The 24,868-nt window shown below is 43.7% G+C and overlaps 1 protein-coding gene across 1 annotated transcript; it reads left to right on the top strand.

Annotated features, from left to right (window-relative positions):
* Positions 1-14,103: 14,103 nt before the first annotated feature.
* On the top strand, positions 14,104-15,687 carry LOC122624988. The gene is made up of 3 exons (XM_043804798.1): positions 14,104-15,306; positions 15,425-15,464; positions 15,518-15,687. Exons 1-3 carry the CDS (start codon positions 14,104-14,106, stop codon positions 15,685-15,687), a joined length of 1,413 nt encoding a protein of 470 aa, XP_043660733.1.
* Positions 15,688-24,868: the final 9,181 nt, after the last annotated feature.

Here is a 24,868-nt window from a genome sequence, read left to right as displayed (position 1 = left end):
CGCTAAGACGATCTGGTGATACCCGGACTTGAGGTCCAGTGTCGTGAAGAATTTAGCCTTGCCCAAGTTACCCAGTATCATTGAGATATCTGGCATAGGGTATTTGTCTGGGATAGTTCTTTCGTTTAGCTTACGAAAGTCTATGACTAATCGTCTATTTTGATTGCCGGCCTCGTCGGTTCCTTTTTTATCAACCACCCATATTGGGTTGTTATAAGGAGACACCGACTTTTGAATTATACCATTTTTAAGCAGGTCTTGGATTTCGTTGTTAACGAAATCTGCTGCCCCCATGGGGTATGGATATAATTTAGCGTAAATGGGCTCTTCGCTAGTAGTCCTAATCGTGGCCACTACCGATGTGTTATATGGCAGGGTCTGTTCCGGTAGGCATTTGCCTGGGTCGGCTGCATCAATTTAGAAACTGAGGGATCGACCTCCATAGGCTCTGGTGGGCCGTGGTCTTTGTAATTTTTGGTACTTTGCGGGTCGGCGTGAACCTGTGCCTTATGCTGCCTATTAAAATACGGGTTTTTGGTATTACTAGGTTGTGGGTCATGGCGGTCGTACTTGTCAAGTTGACGACCCTGCGCTTTTGCAGTAGGTTTGCGATCTTTGTCTTCTTGACTTCTTGCACAACTAGCTGCAAAAACGTACCTCTCGTGGTTAGATTCCACTTCTTGCGCTAAGGCCAAGGCTGACGGCATGTCTTTCGGCCTTGCACGTCAGTGAGGTTGCGTTTAAGTCCCGAGATGAAAATACGCAAGGCGTCCTCTCGGAATTTTTCGCACAATATATTTGCCGCCGATGGCTCGTGAGACATATGGGCTTTATTTGTGAGTAAGGTGAGTTTTTTCTCGACCTCATCATAATACTCAAACAGGGTCATGTTGCTACCCTGTCTTAAAGTGCTCATGTCCTGCTCAATGACATGCATTGGGCGTTTGTCGCTGTAAGTGAAATCGAGCCGATTTATAATGGCATTGAAATTCAGTACAGTGCCAAACGAGGATAAGACGTTATTTGCCGCGCCCCTAATTTTGTTCCTAATAATTGTGACCGCCTCGTAATGGCGAGAGGTGCCGTTGTAATCTTTAAATATGCGATACGCAGCAACCGCCGCTTGTCGCCACGAAACATATGATTCTTGTGACCCCGAGAATATTTAACGGCGTCTAAAGTCATGTTACATGGTACACCACTAGTTATGTCTATGGGTTCGTAAGCTCTAATTGCGGGGGCCACTGCTGAGGTGGGCGCGACCTGTGTTGCTGCCAACTGGCTGGCCAGCTCCTGAATTTTCTGACGCATTTCATTTTGTGCGAGTTCGTTTTTGGCAGCCTCGTCCGCCAAAGTATTGGCCACCACTGCCTGTATTACAGCTCTGAGTTGTTCTGGGTCTATCGCCATTGCAGGGGAATTCGCGGTTGTACGTCTTAGAGGGGAAGGTTGATTTTCACAATCGGACTCTGAGTCCGTGGAGTATGGTGTACTATTGCTATACTGTGAGAAACTGGGCTGCATGAGCAGTCCAATTCGCTTAGGTATGAAAAAGCTGTCCGTGTGGGCAGCAGTTGACCAAAGCCAAACAAACAACAACTAAAGACAAAGGCTGCAGCGTCGAATGTCGCGCTTGAATCGAATGGAAACACAAAACAACAACAATAAATGAAAAGCGAACGTATGCGCTGTTATAAAAAACAATTATATGATTTCTGTTTTCATTTACATTGATGCGAGACCATGTTTTAGCGTATCTGCCGGATTAATAATTCTTTTATTATTATATATTTTTTTTAAATATTCACAGACTTAAAATGCGTTTAGCATCGGTTTACACTCACATAATTTTTTGTTTTTGGTGTGTGTGTTATTTTGTCACTAATTCCCTTCACTTTTCCCGCGCCGCTGTCTTTTGCTTTGCCGCAAATTTAGTAGCTGTGTGGGCGGTGTTGGTGATGGTGGTGGTGGGTGGTGGTTTTTACCACTGGTTGGGCGCCAGTAATTAAAGTTGGGGGTGGCAGGGGGGATCCCTCGCTGCAGTCACAGATTTTATGTTGAGAGGAACTTTCCTCTTTTAACTGCCAGCCTTGTGGTCTGGCAGAGTAATTAATACAAATATATTTAACGACGTTCAGTCGGAGTAATAAGGTTGACGAGCAGCCGCTCTTTATTAATGTCAAAAATAAACTGAACTTAAAAATGAATCTTACAGCTAACAAAAGACTCGCAGCGGCCACGCAAATATGCTGTGTTTGCCGGCTGCGCACGGGTTTCCGGCCCGATGCTGGGTCAGCACTTTAACGTTATGATATTATATTTCGTGCACTGAGCCAAGTGTTAACTTATATATTCTTGAACAGGATCAATAGCCGAGTCGATATGGCCATGTCCGTCTGTCTGTCCGTCCGTATAAACGTCGAGATCCCAGGAACTATAAAAGCTAGAAAAGCTGAGAAAAAGCATACAGACTCCAGAGACATAGACGCAACGCAAGTTTGTCGATTCATATTGCCACGCCCACTTTAACGCCCACAAACCGCCCATAAGTGCCACGCCCACACTATTAAAAATGTTTTGATATTTTTTCATTTTCCTAATTGTATTGTCAATTTCTATTGATCTGCAGAACAACATTTTGCCACGCCCACGCTAACGCCCACAAATTTTTGAAAAATGTTTTGAAATTTTTTCACATTTTTGTTCGTCTTGTAAAATTAACTCAATATACCAAAAATCGTTTTGCCACACCCACTCTAACGCCCACAAACCGCCAAAAACTGTCAGTGTTGAAGACTCTCCTTCGCACTTCCACTAGCTGTGTAACGGGTATCAGATATAGATACTATAGACAGATACTATAGCGTTCTCTCTTGTTTTATACCAAATTGACGACAGCATATTTCCAGTTTTTCAAATGCTGTCGGCTAAATCAGGACATTTCCCACTGGAGGTTGGGTCCGATTTGTCCTTGGCATTGCACGATGAAATAAGCTCAAGCTTTAACGAGTGCCGCATTAAGACGTATATACAAACATGTTTCCAAAGTCTTTTGCCGGAGGAACGGGCGGATTTGCCACCCTGCTACATTAGACTTGACATCGCCCACCTTATTAAAATGATATGCCGGAAGACTGTTTTTAAAGGAAAACTGCCGAACCTAAAGGTTTGTTATGTAAGATGCATTGGTCTAACGACAACGTGTGAGACAAAGGGCAGTTTTGCGGAAACAATAAAATCAGCTGATTGTCGCACTAAGCCAATCCTCAGGAGAAGACGAAAAAGGAGACTTTCTTTCGAGCTACAGGAAAGAAAAGAATCTGCTCACCAGAATAGCTACATTTGCTGACCAGGATCATAATGAGAAAGGAGAAGGAAGTTGATGAGAACGTTTTGGAGTTTATCCTGAATATAAAAAACGCTGTCGAAGAAGAAGCGTTAAAATGCAATTCTGTCCGCTGTCGGCCAAATCCTTATTTTCTGCCTGATCTGATGTCACCAATAATAAAGTTGTGCAAATATTTTGTGTTATGGGCAAACGTGATGAAGGAAAAGTTCTGCTCGATATATGATATCGGCTCTTCGGCACTTGTGGAAGCCTATTTAGAGGAATTAAAAAACAAGGATATGAGTATCTTCCACCGACCAGTGCGAGCGGATAAATTCGTGGTGCAACATATTCGCTGCATCGAAGCTGTTTGCAAGCTGGAACGAGCCGCCATGAAACGAAAGACCGTTAATATTACCAGCTTTATAAAAGAAATATCACCCAAAAAATGGTTCCGTGAGGAAACCAAGGAATTCCTGGAGGAAATCCTTTAAGAAAGCGAAGTGGAATACCTTTTACAAGAAAAAAACTGGAAGGTAAAGAATAAAGCGATAAAGCCCACAGAAGAAAATGTCGAAGAAGACAATTGGATATGGAATTAGTGAAACAGCCTAAAGAAAAACCAAGAGGAAAATATCTAAAAAAAAATGCCCTAACGTGGAATTATTATACAATCGACCTCTTCGAAGGAAACGGGATTAAATATTGCATATTGGTCTATCAATGGGACCTCCCTGGATTGGCAAAAAATTATTGCAATTTACAAATACTTGCCCGTTTGACTCTGTGGGAGTCGAGCCAAAATGGCAACCTTATATGTGCTATCGCACTCATTTGGTAACGAACCATTATAGCCAAGTTAAAATCCTGGCAAAATTGAATATTGCCCTATAAAATACCACAAAAATTTCCGAGTAGGATTGTGGCAAGCTACGGTCACATTTGATTTTCATACTTCCGTGCTCTTTTCTGGAAGGCGTGATCGAGGGCAGTTTAACTTTGTGAATAGTCCCTGATTATAAATCCGCGAGCATCCGGATAAGAGTTTTTCAAGGCAAATACTGCCAAGTAATAGTTTAAATCGTGATCTAACTTTAACTGCGTCTGCTGCCTGTCCTACATTTGGAGGTAGAAGTCTTATTGGCCGCGGCGCCAAGGCAGCTTGCATTGTTTTTCGCCCTCAACATTTGACCACGTGTGAAATTTACTGTGGCTTCATCGATCGCAGAAAGATTCACAACTGCTTGCATCAGGAGCACCCGCCGTGCAGCGGAAAGCTGGGCTTGTCCCTTTCTGCTGCCATCCAAGTGCAGATCGCAGAGTTGGCGTTCTTTTTCTACTCTTCATCGCCGCAAGCGAGGAGCAGATCGCCGTGCACCCATTTTATGCACACATCGGCTTGGTGTGCACCTTTTCTTCGTTTTCATCGCACACATGCATTTGTGCGCCGCCTCTGTCGCACACATCGGCTTGTTGTGCCGTTTGTTTGCCGCACACATTGAATTGTGGTGCCGTCCTTGTCGCACACATCGGATCAGCGTCACTTCTTCTTCATACGTGCGCATTCCGAGAATATTTGTGCACAACACGAGCCCCAGGCTGCTGGTTTTGCCGCTGCGTATGCTGCGAACCTGAAGCAGCCACAACACGAATGATCGTGTCCTGTCTTGAATATCTTTAGAATAGTTTTTCATATATGTGTTAATTTTGCCTAAAAATATGTACTTATAAACCTCTACGATTCTAATTTAGCTTAACTTGTGGGAGATCTGACAAATATATATGTCATTTTCCCAATTTATATTAATACATACAGCAAATCATCAACAGTCATCAGGCCTGCTGACATCGATGGAAAGTGCATAAGTACGGCATAGCCGTGAACAAACAAAAACAAGAGAGAACGCTATAGTCGAGTTCCCCGACTATCTGATACCCGTTACTCAGCTAGTGAAAGTGCGAAGGAGTCTTCAGCACTGACAGTTTTTGGCGTTTGTGGGCGCTAGAGTGGGCGTGGCAAAAAGTTTTTTGGCAAATCGATAGAAATTTAGTAGACTAATACAAAAATGAAAAAATATCAAAACATTTTTCAAAAGTGTGGGCGTAGCAGCTTTGGGCGGTTTGTGGGCGCTAGAGTGGGCGTGGCAAAAAGTTTTTTGGCAAATCGATAGAAATTTATAAGACTAATACAAAAATGAAAAAATATCAAAACATTTTTCAAAAGTGTGGGCGTGGCAGTTTTGCGCGGTTTGTGGGCGTTAGAGTGGGCGTGGCAACAGGAGTCTGTATGCTTAATCTCAACTTTCTACCTTTTGTAGTTCCTGAGATCTCGACGTTCATACGGACAGACAGACGGACAGACGGACGGACAGACGGACATGGCCAGATCAACTCGGCTATTGATCCTGATCAAGAATATATATACTTTATATGGTCGGAAACGCTTCCTTCTGCCTGTTACATACTTTTCAACGAATCTAGTATACCCTTTTACTCTACGAGTAACGGGTATAATAATAAGAACACACATGCATATATAAAGCCAGGTATTCCTAAATAGTGTGCTAAAAATACCATGCCTTAATTAATCGTATATCTAGATCACTTAATTTAAAGAAGTTTAAAGTTTAAAAATCAATTAATCATACATAATTCTAATGTAAAGTAAGCCAAACAAACAAAGATAGTAATGTTAAATACCAATATTTGCATTCCTATCTTAATTATTTTTCCTTTCTTTTGTCGTAAATAAGCAAAATTACTCAATAAGAGATTTCCTTAACGTAAATAACGTAATTATACCCGTTACTCGTAGAGTAAAAGGGTATACTAGATTTGTTGAGAAGTATGTAACAGGCAGAAGGAAGTGTTTCCGACCATATAAAGTATATATATTCTTGATCAGGATCAGTAGCCGAGTCGATCTGGCTATGTCCGTCTGTCCGTCCGTCTGGCCGTCTGTCCGTATGAACGTCGAGATCTCAGGAACTACAAAAGCTAGAAAGTTGAGATTAAGCATACAGACTTCAGGGACATAGACGCAGCGCAAGTTTGTCGACTCATGTTGCCACGCCCACTCTAACGCCCACAAACCGCTCAAAACTGCCACGTCCACACTTTTGACAAATGTTTCGATATTTTTTCATTATTGTATTAGTCTTGTAAATATCTAACGATTTGCCAAAAGTCGTTTTGCCACGCCCTCTCTAACGCCCACAAACCGCCCAAAGCTGCCACGCCCACACTTTTAAAAAATGTTTTGATATTTTTTCATTTTTGTATTAGTCTAGTCAATTTCTATTGATTTGCCAAAAATCTTTTTGCCACGCCCTCTCTAACGCCCACAAACCGCCCAAAACTGCCACGTCCACACTTTTGACAAATGGTTCGCTATTTTTTTTTTATTTTTGTATTAGTCTTGTAAATTTCTATCGATTTGCCAAAAAACTTTTTGCCACGCCCACTCTAACGCCCACAAAACCGCCAAAAACTGTATGTGCTAAAGACTCTCCTTCGCACTTCGAATAGCTGAGTAACGGGTATCAGATAGTCGGGGAACTCGACTATAGCGTTCTATCTTGTTTTTAGTTTATGGATTAGGTTTAGGAAAATGTATCGAAATATTATCTTTATCTTCAATTATATGAACTAATCTGATGTCTTGTTGGGCACCAAAGGGTATGTAAAGCAGCGGTTGTAAAAGGGTGGAGGCCGAATGGATTTCACAGGTAGGGTGGGTATGGAATGAGGCCAATAACATCTGGGCCGCATATTCAATAGGTACACTTTCTTGTCTGGTTCTTAACCGTTTGGTTATTGTTTTGCATTTATCGTATCTCTGTCGACAGTATTATAGCTGTGACACTCTTGTTCATCTTAACACAAAACCCACGCCCATTTTCCCTGAGCATGCCGGTCAAAATAGTAGACAGAGTGTGTTGAGGTGGACAACGCTCTATGAGTGTGTTCGTTACAGTTATAATTGGCGCCCAACGTGGGGCCAGCCCGATGCCTGATTAGGCACTTGTCGTTTGACAGCCGAGCTTCCCGTTAATAAACAATCCATCCACTTTTAGTTTCAGTTAGGTATTTCATATTCCGTACTGGAATTTATGGTCTCTGGAGAGTTTCGGAGCCATACCGGCGGAAATGTTATGCTTTTATATGTTTTTTTCTATCAGTTCGGTAATAATCGAACATTATAGTCGTAAAACAATCCAATTTGAGTAATTGATTATAATTGATTGATTAGTCGGTTCTATACCAGGATTTCACTATTCAAAAATTACCTTCTTATCATTTAGGATCGAGATTTTTCTAGCTGGATAGATTTGGCTAGTTACTCTTCTAATTGGTAAGAGTTCATAAATAAATGAATGACATTTATTTTACAACTCTGTATTCACACCCCGTTAGCTTTTCGTACCTATTGAATTATACAACCTACTGCTTTACTACTCAGGGTAAGACCCGCATTTACCTTTTTGGTCGCCTAACTTTTATCTTTTTGTCGCTTAGCGTTGGATCGTTGGATCTTAACGCTTACTCATTATCTTTTTTCGCTTATCTTTGATCGATGGATCTTACCGTTTTTCGCTTACCTTTGATCGTTGGATCTTACCGTTTTTGCCTACTATTGATCGTTTGATCTTATCGCTTATCTTTCTTGTTCTAACGAGAGGAATTGTTAGACTTTATATATTCACCAGTTTGTATTCTAAAAGCTTCGAAAATGATTATGCGAAGTATTGAAAATTTAGTTGACTTAGAGACTGATGCTTCGGTGACATGCACCATCTGCAACGGGCCAGTACGTAATCTGGATTTGGTTGAAACACGTTGTAAACATTCTTTTCACAAACTTTGCCTTGACAATTACCTTAAGAACCATGACAAATGCCCCATATGTGGCCAGCCATGTTCTCAATCCGAGTTAGGATCTCATTTGCCTCTGTCAACTAAATCTTAAGGTAACAAGATGATGACCCGTTCAGGTTCTCGGAATACAGCCAAACAGAATGAGAAGTCTGATCCAAATTTCCAACAGGAAATTTGTAGCAGGGATAGTTCAGATTCCAGCGTTGTGACAGAAGACCGTGTTGAGCAAATAGTCCAAAGTTCAATGCAGGCCTTTCAAGCAAGCATGCTACAATCAATGACAGAACAAATCACTATGGCGTTCACTCAATTGAATAGATCCACATTGGTAAATAATGGACAGAGTGAGCTGCAGCAAGACATACATAATAATTTCGGTTGAGACGTTCCCGAAATAAACTCAGAAAGAAATAACAATTTACATGTTAGGACTTCACCAGACTTTCGTAGCGGTCGAAGTGATCTTTCTGTGGATAGACCTGATAGGATTTCCAACATTATATCAAATTGGCGTATTAAATTCAGCGGTTCAGCCAACGACATTGCCATTGAGGATTTTATTTACCGCGTAGATTGTCTCACTTCGCAAAGCCTGAACGGAAACTTCGAACTTCTTTCCTAATTCGCTAATTTACTGTTTGCAGGACCGGCTGTTCCAGGATTGGAACGTGTTATGCAGGCGTTTAAAGGAAAGATAACAAGATCAGAGATCTGATCGTGAAATTAAAATTGCTATGCGTGGCCGCAAACAGGGTAGCACAGAAAATTTTGATGACATTGTTTACTCCAGCTCCCGTGTGCCAGTTCCACGCGTTCCTAAATGGAGAAGGGAATCCACCCACTCTCTTTTGAAAAAGGGAGTATTCTTCCATTAGGGACCGCTGGCCACACCTTTTCTTTTTTTTTACTTACTTTTTTTTTCTACAAGAACACGAAGACACGATTTTGGAGCAACCTGTTTTATACACATATATAATCACTGAATAAAGACTATCTTTTGGAGAAACCACAACCCTCGCCTCTGCGTTTTCAATTCAAGTCAGAACAATCCAGTTCTCAGCCGCAACAACCCCCAGCAGAGCCACTACTACATTTTGTGGTCCTTCGTCAGCCGGATCTTCGGGGGATAGTCCACAGCTAAGTACTGCACGCCATTTTGTCCAATTGTAAGCCTTTTGCCGACCGCCATATCGCTTTTTCAATTTTCCCTTTGGCCGGCAGAAGTTTTTACATCGTTCCTGCATGTATGTACATATGTGTGATAGTTCTAATTCTACATTTGGTTCCAAAACTCCAAGTGTCATCAATTTCCTACATTCTTTTATTCTTGGCAAGTGATCGTTTTTTTTTTGCATAAACCTACACACATACATTACACATTTGGTTCCAAAATTCCAAGTGTCAACGATTTTCTACATTCTTCTATTCTTTGCAAGTGATCGGGTTTTTTTTGCATAACCCTAAAAACATACATATGTACATTAGACATTTGGTTTCTAAAATTCCAAGTGTCATCGATTGTCTACATTAATTTATTTTGTTCAACTGATCGTTTTTTTGCATAAACAAATATTAATCTTTGCAATTAATAGTTCCCAATTGTCCATATTAACATATAAACATACATCAACATACATACATACATTAGACATTTGGTTTCTAAAATTCCAAGTGTCATCGATTGTCTACATTAATTTATTTTGTTTAACTGATCGTTTTTTTGCATAAACAAATATTAATTTGTGCAATTAATAGTTCCCAATTGTCCATATAAACATAAACATACAACACATACACATTTACATATTCCTACATTTACTTCGGCCACAGTAACAGTGTCTTCACACTGCGTTACATTTCTACATTTCGCATTTCTGGTGGACGGTACTGCTACATTCTAAATTTTTTTCGGACGGTACTCAAATCACCGTATTGTTTCGGTTTTCCGTCAGTGCACATCAGTACCATCCCGCATTTCCTACATTCCGCATTTCTGGTGGACGGTACTACTACATTCTGGATTTCTTTTTTTCGGACGGTACTCAGGTCTGCATATTTGTTTTACGGTTTCCGCAAAGTAAACTTTGCGTCAGATCAAACGACCGTTTCGGATACTTGCATCTCGACGTTAGTTAACTGTATTTGGATCGTTTTAGTGGCTTGAGTACAGAGATTAACACGTGTCTACTATTCCATTCCTACAGCAAATCCTTGAACCTTGTATATAAACAATAAATAATAAAATAATTACAAGCATCATTTTCCAGCCAATTTATTCGGAAGAATCAAGTCACCAGTTTACACGGTTGTCCTCTATTCCTTTTTCTGGTATTAATTTTGCGCTTATTCTCAAACAACTATAATGATGTCTGAAGCAGGCCAGAAGCGGGATCCTAGCCCAAGGGACGCAGGGGCCGGACCCGCTGGGAATTTGAGATCAAAAACTAGAACCTCCTTAGACGCTGCGGTGCTTGATTTTATAGCCACCAGCGACCGGCTTAGCAAATTTGAAAGCCAGATTTGTGCGGCATCCTCGTCCTCTGCCGAGCCTAATGCTTTTACACTAAAGATCCGCCTAGACTAAATCCAGTCCCTCTGGGACAAGGTTGAGCGGGAATACGAAGCAGTCTCCCGTGAAGGGCTACACGAAGGAAGTGGCGAAAGCGTTCGGCAGCTTCAGAGCAAATATGAGAATTGCTACTTGGTTTATGAGAGGTGTGCTTCCCAATTAAACGAACAAATTGCCCGTCTGTCCGCCCCCAGTTCTCAGGGGAGTTCAAATCCGTCCGTTGAGACGTTCTCGAAGGGTTGCAGGCTTCCGCCATGTGACACGGAAATCTTCACTGGAGATTATCTGCGGTGGCCCACCTTCCGGGACCTATTCACAGCGATCTACATCGATAATTCCAGGCAGACTCCAGTAGAAATATTATTCCACTTAAACGCCAAAACTAGCGGCGAAGCTCACGCTATTGTTAGCAAGTCCCCCCTTACAAATTCTGGGTTCCAATCCGCATGGTCTGCACTTCAAGAGCGTTTTGAAAACAAGCGACTCTTAGTAAATAGCCAGTTGAAGGTTCTGTTCAATCTCCCGAAGATAAGCACCGAATCAGGAACGGCCTTGAAGGATCTTCAGAGCACGATTCAAGGGTGTTTGATTGCCATGGAACACTCCAATGTCTCCACAGAAAATTGGGATTGCATTCTGATTTTCTTCTGCTCTTCGAAGTTGCCAACAGTCACTCTCTCATTATGGGAGCAGTCGTTAAACAACAAGTCCGAAATTCCTACCTGGGACGAGATGAATTCGTTTCTCGAAGAGAGATATCGCACGCTAGAAGCGATTGAAGAGGTTCGACTTCATACTTCCAACTCACAACATACTAAGGAGCCCAGGAACCCACAGCCGAAAAGGGTAAACTCCTTTGAAACGCAAGTCGGCCCACGTGTACGCTCCTGTGATCTCTGCTCCAGAGAGTCACATCCAGTTCGGCAGTGTCCTCGTTTCCTCCAGATGACTCAACCACAAAGAGTATCATACATCAAGCAGAAGCGATTATGCCTTAATTGCTTCGCCAAAGGACACAATCTTCGAGAGTGCACAAGTAGACACAATTGTTTTACGTGCAAGGGCCGCCACAACACGCTGCTTCATAAGGAAAGTCCTGCTACTTCCACCAGCGCAGCGCAGGCTCATAATCCAGATCAGCCCATTGCGAACACTTCTGTTCATTTCGCCTCCAATCGGCAGGGCATCCTTAGGAACGGCCATTGTCCAAGTCTGTCACCAGGGAGAAAACTTTCCCGCACGGGCTTTGATAGACTCAGGCTCAGAGGGCACCTTCATCTCCGAGAAGCTTGCAACACGAATCAAGCTTCCTTGTCAGTCCGTGAGAACTAGAATCACGGGGCTGAACCAAACTTCCCAATATTCCGTTGGCTGATCCACTCTTTTTCCAGCCCTCCCAGATCGACCTTCTAATAGGGGCGGATATTCTTCCGTCTGTCCTCCTCTCAGGCTTGAAGCCAAACTTATGTGGGTCACTGCTAGGGCAAGAGACCATTTTCGGGTGGATTTTAACCGGCCCAGTTTCTACAGCCACTAGTATGGTTTTGTCCTTCACAACAAAGATATCCATAGAATCGGAACCTACCATGGAGACACTTCTCACAAAATTTTGGGAGGTGGAGGATCTTCCATGTAAAGTGGTAAAGGAGTCGGACAACTTGTGCGAAGAAAACTTCGCTCGAACGACTATCAGGTCTCGGGACGGGAAATATGTAGTATCCCTACCCTTCAAGGATGCTGAGCACATCAACTTGGGGCATTCCAGATCATTCGCTCTCGCACAATTCCTAAGGAATGAGACTCGCCTGAAGAGGGATCCTATTCTCAAAGATACCTATGACTCAGTGATCAAAGAGTACATAGATCTTGGCCACATGAAGCCTGTGCCTCCGAATACGGACACGGTGAATTTTTATCTTCCCCACCACGCGGTTTTCAAGCCCGAAAGTACTACCACAAAGGTTCGTGTGGTATTCAACGCATCCAGTCCCTCGTCAAATGGGAACAGCCTGAATGACATCCTGCATCCAGGGCCAGTACTTCAGTCCGATCTCACCCTCCACATCCTAAAGTGGCGAACATTCCAATTTGTCTTTAATGCCGATATCACCAAGATGTATAGGCAGATTCTCCTAAACCCTGCACACACCGCTTTTCAGAGAATTCTCTTTCGAGATGATCGTGGGGACATCAGAGACTATGAGCTTCAGACTGTCACGTTTGGAGTTAATTGTGCCCCGTTTCTAGCTTTACGAACGTTGCGGCAGCTGTCCGAGGATGTCCACGCCCTATATCCACGGGCGTTTCGAATAATTTCAGATTATATGTGTGTGGACGATGTGCTTGCAGGAGCCCACACGAAGGTCGAGGCTACTTTAGCCATTCAGGAGTTGAGGACAGCTCTGAGCTCCGCAGGATTTCCTCTCCGCAAGTGGACAGCAAATGAGCGAACGCTCCTAAAGGCACTTCCTTCAGACCACCTGCTCTCAGGTGACTTCCTCGACATCGAAGAGGTGAGCACCACGAAAACGTTGGAAGTACGGTGGAACGCCAAGGCGGATGAGTTCTATTTTGTCCCGACTGAGCTTGTTGTCAATGCGAATTATTCCAAGCGCAACGTCCTATCGCAAATCGCAAATCGCAAAACTGTTCGATCCCGCTGGATGGTTGTCCCCATTTGTAGTCCAGGCCAAGATCCTAATGCAGGATATATGGTTAGCCGGCATTGGATGGGACGAGTTTCTCCCTGCAGAGCTACGGCAACGCTGGCATGATTTCCTTCGCAGCCATAGTTCCCTCCACAAGGTTCGCGTCCCGCGTTGGGTACAATTCCGACCGGGAGCACAAGTTCAGATCCACGGCTTCTCTGATGCATCTCAGAAGGCCTATGGGGCAGCGATTTATGTTCGCATCCAATACGACGGAGGCATTTCGTCGAGTCTGCTCACTTCAAAGACTAAAGTCGCCCCTGTCAAAACCGTTTCACTCCCGCGCTTAGAATTGTGTGGTGCAGTTCTTCTTGCTGACCTGTGGGCTGCAATTCTTCCTCACATCCCGTTTGGTCGAATAGAGACGTTTTTCTGGACTGATTCCACCATTGTGTTGGCATGGTTGAACAAGCCCCCATGTCAATGGACCACCTTCGTTGCGAAGTGGTATCGGACCTTGAACTCGAAAGACGATCCGTCCGGTGCCATTTAGCGTGTCCAGCATGGGATCTCCTAGAGCGTTTTTCAAACTTCAATCGCGGTTCATCAACCGCTGCAGACGCATTCCTACGCCTTCTTCTACAGACTTAAGCAGTAAATAACTCGCCCATATACAACTCATGCTTATTAGGCAAACTCAACGGGCCGACTATCCAGAGGAATACAACATCCTGCAATCCAAAGGACAGCTTCCCTCGTCCAGTTGTATCCTCAACCTTAATCCGTTCCTGGATGCTGACGGCATCATGAGGTCATGCGGTCGTTTGACTGCATCTGACTCGTTATCCTACGACGAACGTCATCCTATCCTTTTGGCGTACCATTCCAAACTAGCAGAGCTTCTGGTCACATTTACTCACCGTATCTCCATACACGGGGGAAACCAGCTTATGGTTCATCTCATCCGGACGAGATACTGGATTCCGAAGCTGCGGAACCTGATCAAACGTGTGACCACGACCTGCAAGGTGTGTGTCATTCACCGGAAGAAGGTGCAGTCCCAGCTAATGGGTAAACTACCTCAGTCCAGAGCGACCTATTCGCGACCCTTTACACACACAGGACTCGACTTCGCGGGACCGTTTGATGTCAAAAGCTATTCAGGTCGTGCCTGTCGAATCACAAAGGGCTATGTCTGCGTCTTCGTGTGCTTCAGTACGAAGGCCATCCATTTGGAAGCCACTTCGGACTTGACCACGGAGAAATTCCTCGGAGCCTTCTCAAGGTTCGCGGCCAGAAGAGGGTGCCCTCTCCATCTTTACTCGGACAACGGAAAGACTTTTGTGGGTGCGGAGAAGGTCCTCACAGAAGATTTTATCGCTGCGGTTAAGGAAAAGGTTACCTCGTCATTTAGTCACCAGAGCCTATCCTGGCATTTCAAACCTCCAGGCGCCCCCCATATGGGAGGTCTGTGGGAAGCAGGAGTCAAGAGTTTCAAGACTCACTTCTACAAGACGACAGGTAACTTTATGTATACCCTTGAAGAGTTATCCACTCTACTGTGTCGGATCGAGGCATGCCTCAACTCCAGACCAATTTCCGCGATGTCAGAAGATCCGTCGGATATCCTCGCTCTCACTCCGGGACATTTTCTGATAGGCGGACCGCTACTCGTCCCCGCCGAACCTCCCACCGCCGGCGAAACCAGTTCTATCCTGAACCGATGGCAGCGACTCAAAGCCCTTGGCCAGCTTTTCGCATCGAGATGGAAAGCTGAATACCTGAAAGAGTTCCATAAGAGGACCAAGTGGCAAATTCCAACATATGTCCGAAGGCGACATGGTAATTATCAAGGAAGACCACGTTCCATCGTATGGATGGAGGTTAGGGCGTGTTCAAAGGGTTTATCCTGGCCTGATGACAAAGTTCGCGTCGTAGACGTCCGCACGGCCCGTGGTATCCTCAAACGGCCAATTTCCAAATTAGTTTTCCTTCCCGTAGACAAACATGTCCAATGTCTATGCGTTCAATGTCCATAACTGTGAGAGTAAAGCGTATCCACTAATTATTATTTTTTTTTGTTCTATCCTCCAGTCGTTCTTTTTCTCTCTGCTTCTATCATCTCTTTGCGCCAGCCATGCCGTCCCATCGCAACCAACGTCGCCAGCTCATCGACAGATGTTCTCGAGGAACTCGATCGTTCCGATGCCGAGTCTGTCAGGGGATTCATCCGCTTCGGACGTGTTCGCGGTTTCTCCGGCTAGATGCAGAGCGGCGGCTCCGTGCGGTCCTCATCAATAAATATTGCCCGAACTGCTTGGCGCACCAGCATTCCGGAGGCTCGTGCCGGAGTGAGTTTCGCTGCCGAGTATGTGGGGACGCTCATCACACCTTGCTACATCTCCATCGGCGGGAAAAGAGAGAGCGGTCTGCTAGCGCGGACAGGCCCATCGAGACGCCAGAGCCGAAGGCCAACATCGAGCAACCCCGCCTCTCGGCAGTGCTCTCCCACACTGCAACGGCTATCCTGCCCACCGTCAATCTGCGGTTCGACATCGGGGACAAGCCCTTCGATGTGCGGGCCATGGTAGATGCGTGCTCTACTTCGAGCCGCATTGACGGATCACTGGCCGAGGCCATGGCCCTCCCTATCCTGGGAGTCGGTGATGAGAGGGTGTGCAGAGCCACTCTCATCCCGATTCATACAGAGACGCCACGGATTGAGGTGGTGTTCCACGTCGAGGAGCAGCTGCGAATGCGGACTCCTGCCCGAGAGCTGCCTGACGCCGCCAAAACAGTGTTCACCAACCTCATCCTGTCGGACCCCAGTTTCCACAGGCCGGCTGGTACCTCCGTCGTGCTAGGTGCGGATGTGTATCCCACGCTCATCCAACCTGGTGTCATGCACAGCCAGAACGGGCGCATCGTAGCACAGAGCTAGTTCTAGGATGGATGCTCTCCGGAACATACACCCACTGATGCATCGCGGATTCTTTTGCAATCTGTGGCATTGCAAGGCGGGCGGGATGTTTACTCCAGCTCCCGTGTGCCAGTTCCACGCGTCCCTAAATGGAGAAGGGAATCGGTGGATTCCCTCTCTCTCTCTCTCTCTCTCTCTCTCTTTTTAAAAAGGGAGTATTCTTCCATTAGGGACCGCTGGCCACACCTTTTCTTTTACAATACGGTAACAATTATATTTTATTATATTCTATTATATTGTAGTAGGATAGATACCCTTTAGGCCCACAGTACCATGTATGTATCATGTAGTAGTTTAGGTTAACATATGAAGCCCATGGTGGCAGAGAGAAGTATACGATCATATCCCCGTTATAAGTAAGAACCATACTGTTGTCCCGCTCTTACTTATAAGCTAGCTTTAAGAGATAACAATGTACATACACCTAGCTCTCACGCATACAGACACGCATGAGAGAGCATAAGTAAAACGAAGAAGCAAAGCGCGGCATTCGGTCGCTGGTTCTTGGAGAGTAAAGTCGATAATAAAGAAAAACTTAATTAAGCAAAGCGTCGCACCGGAGTTGGTTCAAGCGTTTACAACATCAGAAGTGGTCATTACTTACTATGCCTGACACCATATTAAATCAATTCTCGGTGCGACAACTAAAAAATGGTTGGGAGCCTTTGGACGCCAAGCTTCCGGCACTAAAGCGGAGTTGATAGGGCGTCTCCAAGCCATTTCTCCGGAAATACGTGGCGATCCACCGTCAAACAACGGATCAGCAACGGATGGAGCTGCATCGCAGCTAGCACAACGAGAGCTGCAAGAGGGAGACACACCAGCGACCCCGTTAGACGCGCAATCGGCGGCGTCAGAGACCCTAGAAAGTCTGGATTTGGAGCAGTTATCGCTAGTGGATGCCGAAAAAGCCACCCTGCAGAAAATTCGTGACGAAATAGATGCAAACATGGCCGTGTTGCAGAGCATTTACACAGAAATCGACGAGCCGAGCAAGAACAAGTCCGTTCGTGCTGGCCAAGCCCATGACGTCATCGAAAATAACATTGAAAAGGATGGCAATGTTAACATGTGCGCTAACAGCACCAATGTTAAAGCTAACAGCACCAAAATGACCATCACTGCCGATAACATTATCGAGGGAGATACCAGTGTTGGAAAGGAGACCGCTAGCAGTGATGATCAACGCCAGAGTACAAATGTAAACAAACTCTTGGAATCGCCAGCAGCAGCGCTTGCCTTGGCAAAAGAGGTCACCATGGAGTACGACGGCAGCGTGTGTGTGCGTAATTGGGTCACACAGTTCCAGCAAAGACATTAGAATAACAAGATGCGTAACGCCATACGATTTTTTTGCACACGATTTTTTCGTGGTGGCTTTTCAAGTGGCTTTTCGCTCTCTCGAAATTTTATTCAAAAGCCAGAGAGCGGAGAGCTCTAGAGCCACCAGCTCTCTTGTACGCATACAGCGACAGCTGACCACTGTATTGGTGCACACGTATGCACATGCATTGTAAAAATGACAAAATATGCCCTTCATCTTAGAAGTTCTTAGACTTTAAATCTATATTATTTTTTATAAATTGACACCACTTAAAAACTCTAGTCTTGCATTGCCTTAACATAACAATTATTCAAATTTAACACAGAAATAATAATAGCACAATCTATGTACAAAAAAATGCATCATAATTTTAAAAGATGACTTTATATTAGAATAATTGTCATTAGAGTATTCACCGTGCGACGTGTGAAAAATATAAGAAGACAATGATTCTTCGGTGCTTATGTCCGCACTTCGTGCTTCAAGAAATCAATTTTGCAATAAACAGATTCCATATTTTTATTTATTTTATAAATATTAATTTTTTAATATGAATTATTTGTATGAAATATTTACTTTTGAAATGTAATTTCTTTTTTTGGAAATTCTTTGTTTTAAATTACAGTAGTAATAATAATTTACTTTGTATACGTTTTAATTATTTACTGTAGTTATTTAGTCAAATTACTAGTATGAAAATTAAGCATTTTCAGTATTTAAAATGCAACTAAGATTCATTTAAATTATTTTCTTATATTTCATTTTGTTGTTTTTAAAACAGCCCGCAATTATGGGTAGGCAGAAAAGCGCGCCAATTTTTTTTTGTTTTTTCTTTTAATACGTTTTTTTTTTCTCTTAAAACGTTTGCTTAAAGCTGACTATACGTATAGCTCCTCGATTTTTTTAAATTTCGCTATGTAATTGTATTTATAATCAATTAAAGTCGTTTTGTTGCATTGGTAAAGTACGGAAATATATTACATATATTACATATTAATAATTATCAATATAAATATAAATATAAATATGTAACCGGTAGCTAATTCGAGCGGCGATTTTATCAAACGAATATTAAAAAAACTTCTTTCAAACCATAATAGTTTTGAATCGAAATTGATCAAAACATTAATCAAATTCGTTTCTTAGATCAAAATTGATTTCGGCCCGAAAATCGTCTTCTAGCAGAAGCACGCACACATACACACTATCTCCTTTAATGTTTTAACTCACACAAGTAAGACAATTCTATTTTTAGATTTTTACGCTCTCAATTTTAGGCGAGCGAAAAGAGAGCAATTTTGGTCGTCACCAAAAAAGTGGCTGCATAGTGCAAAACTAATGTATGGCCGTTACGCATCTTGTTATTATAATGTCTTTGGTTCCAGAACATCGGCAAGATCTACAATTTGGACGACGGCTGCTTGCATATGCTTCTAATTGCCAAGCTGAAAGGGAGTGCACAACGTTGGCTGCACGCAAACACCACGCGAATTCTGGAGTCAACCGATCAGCTATGTAAGCAGTTAATTATGTCATTTGGGGTCAAAATGTCCAAAGGAGAATTGAGGAGCGCATTCCAAAAGCGGGAATGGCGTTCAGAGGAGAAATTTGCGGCTTATTTCGAGGACAAGATGATGCTGGCCAACGGCATCAACATCGATCTGAAGGAACTCCTGGAAAACATTATCGAGGGAATTCCGGCACCAGCGCTACGCAATCAGGCTCGAATACAGTGCTTTTCCGAACCGATGCAGGTTTTGAGAGCCTTCTCGGAAGTACGTCTGCCAAAGCACAAGCCTGATAATAGTTCGCCAAAACGCCTCTTTGAAGGAGGTCCAACTAAGAAGGATTTGCGTTGCGCCAACTGCAACTCAAAAGGACACTTCGCCAAGGAGTGCCTGAAGTCAAAGAGAGAGCCCGGATCCTGCTACGCTTGTGGAGCGTTCGGACACTTCGTCGGACAATGCCCGGAGCGCAAGAGCGCCAATATCAACAATTATGTAAGGCGTGTTAAGATTTTTTTTCACAGTAGCTATAAAACCCCACTAATTACAGAATGCCTCATAGACACCGGGAGTCCAATATCATTTGCAAAACTAAGCAGTATATCCAGTGAAGTCAATTTAGAGTCTGCTGCTGAAAACTATTTCGGGCTAAATAAAAGCCAACTAATAATACTCGGAAAAACCTTATGTTACATTACAAAAGAAAGAATAAAATGTTATTTTGATTTATACGTAGTTCCAGACGGGTCTATGAGTCATAATGTAATCCTTGGACGAAATTTTATGGAAGCTTGCCAGCTTAAACTGGATCCAGATACTTCGGGAAGGATTACGGTTAACCCATTAAATGAGGAAACAGTTAGTACCTTAGACAATGAGACAGTTAGCGAGACAGTTAGTAATACAGTTAATGAGACAGTTAGTAATACAGTTAGTGATACAGTTAGTGATACAGTTAGTAAGACAGTTAGGAATACAGTTAGTAATACAGTTAGTGATACAGTTAGTAATACAGTTAGTGATACAGTTAGTAATACAGTTAGTGATACAGTCAGTAATACAGTTAGTGAGACAGGTTATGAAACAGTTAGTAAAACAGTTAGTGAGACAAGTTATGAAACAGTTAGTGAAACAGGTTATGGAACAGTTAGTATAGCAGATATCGAAACGAGTAGTAAAACAGTTAATCCTGCAGTTAGTAACACACTGATCGAAACAGTTATTCCTTTAGGCAGCGTTACAACGGATTCCGCACTTAGTCAGAAATTTTATAATACAGTTATGCCCAGTTATGAAAAAGCAGTTAGAGAAATCTTTAGCATTGATTACGAAGAGGATGAGAAAATGAATTACATATGCGACGCAGAAAATGACCGAGCCTTAAACTGTCAATTGAAAGACTTTAGACTTAGAAAACTAAACAAGATATTAATCAAGGACAATTATCCGATACCGCTTATCGATGACCTCTTAGACAAACTAGTTAACAAAAAAATTTTTTCGAAACTTGATTTAAAAAACGGTTATTTTCATGTATTTGTTAATAAGGATTCGATTAGATACACCTCATTTGTTACACCGTTAGGTCAATTCAAGTTTCTCAGAATGCCAATGGGGCTAAAAACTGCATCGGCAGTGTTTCAAAGATTTGTAAACAAAATTTTCGAGGATCTCATTAGGGACAACAAAGTAATTGTATACATGGACGACATCATGATCGCCAGCAAGGACACGGAAGAACACTTAAGAACCTTAAAGGAAGTGTTTCTCAGATTAGCTCAAAATAAATTAGAATTAAGAATGGATAAATGTGAGTTTCTTCAAACAAATATTAAGTATTTAGGATTCATTATAAACGGCGAAGGCATTAGGGCAGATGATAAAGGTATAGATGCCATACAACATTTTCCAATTCCAGACAAGATACAATCCGTTCAAAGTTTCCTAGGTTTATGTTCATACTTTCGTAGATTCATAAAAGATTTTTCAACATTAGCGAAACCGTTATACGTCCTCTTGAGAAAAGACGAGAAATTTAAATTTGGAGAAAAAGAAATGAGCTGTTTTTCTACGCTCAAGGAAAAGTTAGTGCAGGCGCCGGTTTTAGCCATTTATAATTTCAAAGACGAGATAGAGCTGCACTGCGATGCAAGCGCTCTTGGCTTCGGTGCCGTATTATGTCAAAAGAAAGAGGATGGAAAATTGCACCCCATATTTTATTTTTCAAAACGTACAACAGTCGCTGAGGCAAAATATCACAGTTTCGAACTGGAGACGATGGCAATTATTCACGCACTGAGACGATTTAGAATATACTTGTATACTTGTATATACTTGTATTACGGATTGTAATTCACTTACTTTAACACTGAATAAGATTGAACTTAATCCACGAATAGCTAGATGGGCGTTAGAGCTCCAGAACTACGACTATGAACTTATACATAGAGAAGGTAAAAGGATGCAGCATGTAGATGCTCTTAGTAGATGTACGAATATCATGATAGTAGAATCGAATACGTTTGAAGACAATTTAGTAATTTGCCAAGCCAAAGATCAAAAAATTCAAGAAATTAGAAAACTGTTAGAGGAAAATGAACATAGGTTATACGAAATGAGAAACGGAATAATTTATAGAAAATGTAACGACGGCAGACTATTATTTTATGTTCCCACAGACATGGCAGATCATATTCTATATAAATATCACAATGAGATCGGACACATAGGTAGAGACAAAATGTTAGATATAATTTTGAAATCTTATTGGTTTCCCAATGCCAAAGACAAATGTTTAGGCTATATAGAAATTTGTTTAAAATGTGTTGCGTTCTCCCCTAAGAGGGAGGTAAGGAGGGATTTCTGCACTGCATTCCAAAAGGTAGTCAACCGTTTGAACTAATACATATCGATCATTACGGCCCAGTCGACTCGGGTAGATCCAAAAAACATATTTTTGTTGTCATCGACGGTGTTCACGCCAGAAGGGCGCAAACAGTTGGGCGGCAGTGTAAGCGGCAAGCGATGCAAGAAGTGTGGAGGAGACCACCACACTCTACTCCACATGCACGAGTTCCTCCCCGCTCCGACCCCGGCAGCGCTACCAGCTCCGACGCGCAGAGAGCGCCATCCCGCTGCACCTCGTCCGGTCCGGATTTCCCGCACTCCGCCACCAGCCCCAGTCGCCAACAATCGCCCGCGTCCGAAGGTCTCCGTCGCGTCTCCGTCGGTGGCAACGGGGCAGCAGAAGGCTGTCCCCATCCTGCCTACAGCCGTCGTCGTGCTGGACACGGGCTCGAAGACCTTCGAGACCGGGGCCATGATCGACCCATGCATGCCGGTGAGCAGCATCGACCGGTCGTTGGCGGCTGCGTTCCGGCTGCCCATCACCCGGCTGGGAGACGACGAGGTCTGCTCGGTGACACCCCGGTCCCGAACAAGCACCTTCCGACTCAACGTCGTCCTGAAGATCGACCCCAGCCTAAGGATCCGGACACCCATCCGAGCTCTGAGCGACGCCGCAAGGGCCAAGTTTGACGGTGTTCGTCTCGCGGACGAGCGCTTCCACCGGCCGGCCACCATCTCCCTCGTGTTGGGATCAGATGTATATGCCAATGTGATCCGACCGGGGTTCCTAAAAATTGAGGATGGGTTGCCCGTCGCGCAGAACACGGTGTTCGGATGGACCGTTTCTGGAGCGTGCACGGAATGAAGAGGCCGATCCTGCTGTCTAGCCGGCCAGGGATACCTTTGCCTACGCAAGGGGGGGGAGAATGTTCACGCCAGAAGGGCGCAAACAGTTGAGCGGCAGTGTAAGCGGCCAATGCTTGTACTCAAAGCTCCTCCACGGCTCGCAAGCACCGCTGCTCGCGCTCTCCTTCTCTCCTCTCTCTCTCCCTCCTTCCCGCAAGGTATTCACCACTCCGCGGTCCCGCGGTATTCCCAATGTTAGTTTTAAGTTAGTCTTAATTTACAAGTGTTGTAATAAAGTGCATAAGTGAAGTCGATCCCGTGACTTTCATTTCTGGAGGAACTAGCAGCAGCAGCCGCAACAACAACAACGAAGAAGTCAAATTATCTTGGACAACAATTCCGCCCACTCCAGTTCAGTTAGTTTAGGGCGAAGGCGGGAGCATAATAAAGCTCTCTCTCGCTCTTTGTGAATTCGCCTCGTCTTCGCCAACCTCTGTTAAGCTAGGCCTAAGAACATATATGTTAAATAGACGATGAAGTCGAAAATTGAATTCAACCCGAGCACACGCATTTTTTCGTTGTCGTCATTTCGAAATTAAACCTAATTATTCTTGCCACCAAGTTCGATCAATATTTTTAATAAACTAATTAAAAACTTCAAAGCCTGTATTAGAAATATTGGGCCAACTCCAAGAAACCGAGGGATGACTCATTTGATGAACAGCTTCAAAATGGTAATTGTTGCGCCTGTGAGAAAGAGATAAATGCGTGCGACCTGGACAAATTCTTCGACCAATTTTCTGGAGAATGCGTTGGTCCTATTCATAAGAATTGTAAGCCTAGGTTTAGATTAAGTGACCCTTTCTTTCCTGTAGTGTTCCATAATTTATCTAAATATGATATCCATTTATTTATTACTAAATTAAAGGGGGTGTTCAAACGAACACGAATATATTTAAAGACTTACAATATTGGGCTCCGTTCATATATATTTTTTTTTTTTCGTTATCTAAGGCGATATGGGTGCAGTGCTCAAAAACATGTAATCTAAGTGCACACCATATGAGTCAGCCACTTAAGATCGTTCCCCGCCTCCTAAAATTAGTCCCTTAGTGGAAGACCACAGATAAGGTCCTCGCCGCTCAAGATAGGCAGATGTGCCGGAGCGTGGGACCTCGATAAGGCGGGGACTATTTACTTAGGCCTCTGCGTAGGCCATTTACTTTAAGATGCGATTCTCATGTCACCTATTTAAACCGAAGATATTTCCAAATAAAATTAGTTTCTTACAAAAACTCAATGAGGAAAGTCTTATTATTTTGACTCTCTTTCAGGGGGACTTAAGTCCCATACCTTGCAATAAAGAACTCTATATAGCACTTACGCAGACAAATAAAATCAAAGTTATGAACCCTCTTCCCTCCCCCTTTGCCTTACCCCCTCCCACCATCCTGCCTAACACGCGCTTCCTCCTCTTACGCCACTTGACGGTCACTCAACTCCGCTATGCCCACTTCAAAACGCTGACTTCGCCCCCTCCCTCATCCAGCAACGCAACAGTGTATTCAATGACCCGCCGGTTGCGATGCGCTGCGTCGGCAGGCGACACAGCTACAAGACTGCTACGACACTTCTTGTTGTTGGCCGCGATCGCGCCGCCGAAAAACTGCTGCATCTGCAATTGTTGTTGCAGAGCGGCAGAACCGCCGGACGTTGGATAAGCGACCGCCGACTTGGCATGGATCAAATTACGGCCGCTTACCCAAGTGCTTTGCGGAGTCGCCCCTCACCCCGCACCGGCCACAAATACTTCTCACGACTCTGGAGCCGTGGCTCTAGTGCTAACCAGGCCCGGCGACAGAAGTCAGTCTTTTCCTGACACCAGAACGGAGCCGACTGCAATCCTGCTTTTATTCAAATCGAATCTTCTCGCCTGAAATATT

Source organism: Drosophila teissieri, chromosome X, assembly GCF_016746235.2.
Source record: "Drosophila teissieri strain GT53w chromosome X, Prin_Dtei_1.1, whole genome shotgun sequence".
Classification (NCBI taxonomy): Eukaryota; Metazoa; Arthropoda; class Insecta; order Diptera; family Drosophilidae; genus Drosophila; species Drosophila teissieri.
Note: the sequence above shows the minus strand (reverse complement) of the source record. Positions and strands in the feature narration are given on the sequence as shown.

Excerpts from the sequence above, each read along its gene's own strand:
- LOC122624988 (XM_043804798.1), top strand. The coding sequence starts at position 14,104 with ATGCTTATTAGGCAAACTCAACGGGCCGACTATCCAGAGGAATACAAC. Across the intron at positions 15,307-15,424 it reads GTTCCATCGTATGGATGGAG|ACAAACATGTCCAATGTCTA; the intron begins GTTAGGGCGTGT and ends TCCTTCCCGTAG. Across the intron at positions 15,465-15,517 it reads TGCGTTCAATGTCCATAACT|TCGTTCTTTTTCTCTCTGCT; the intron begins GTGAGAGTAAAG and ends TCTATCCTCCAG.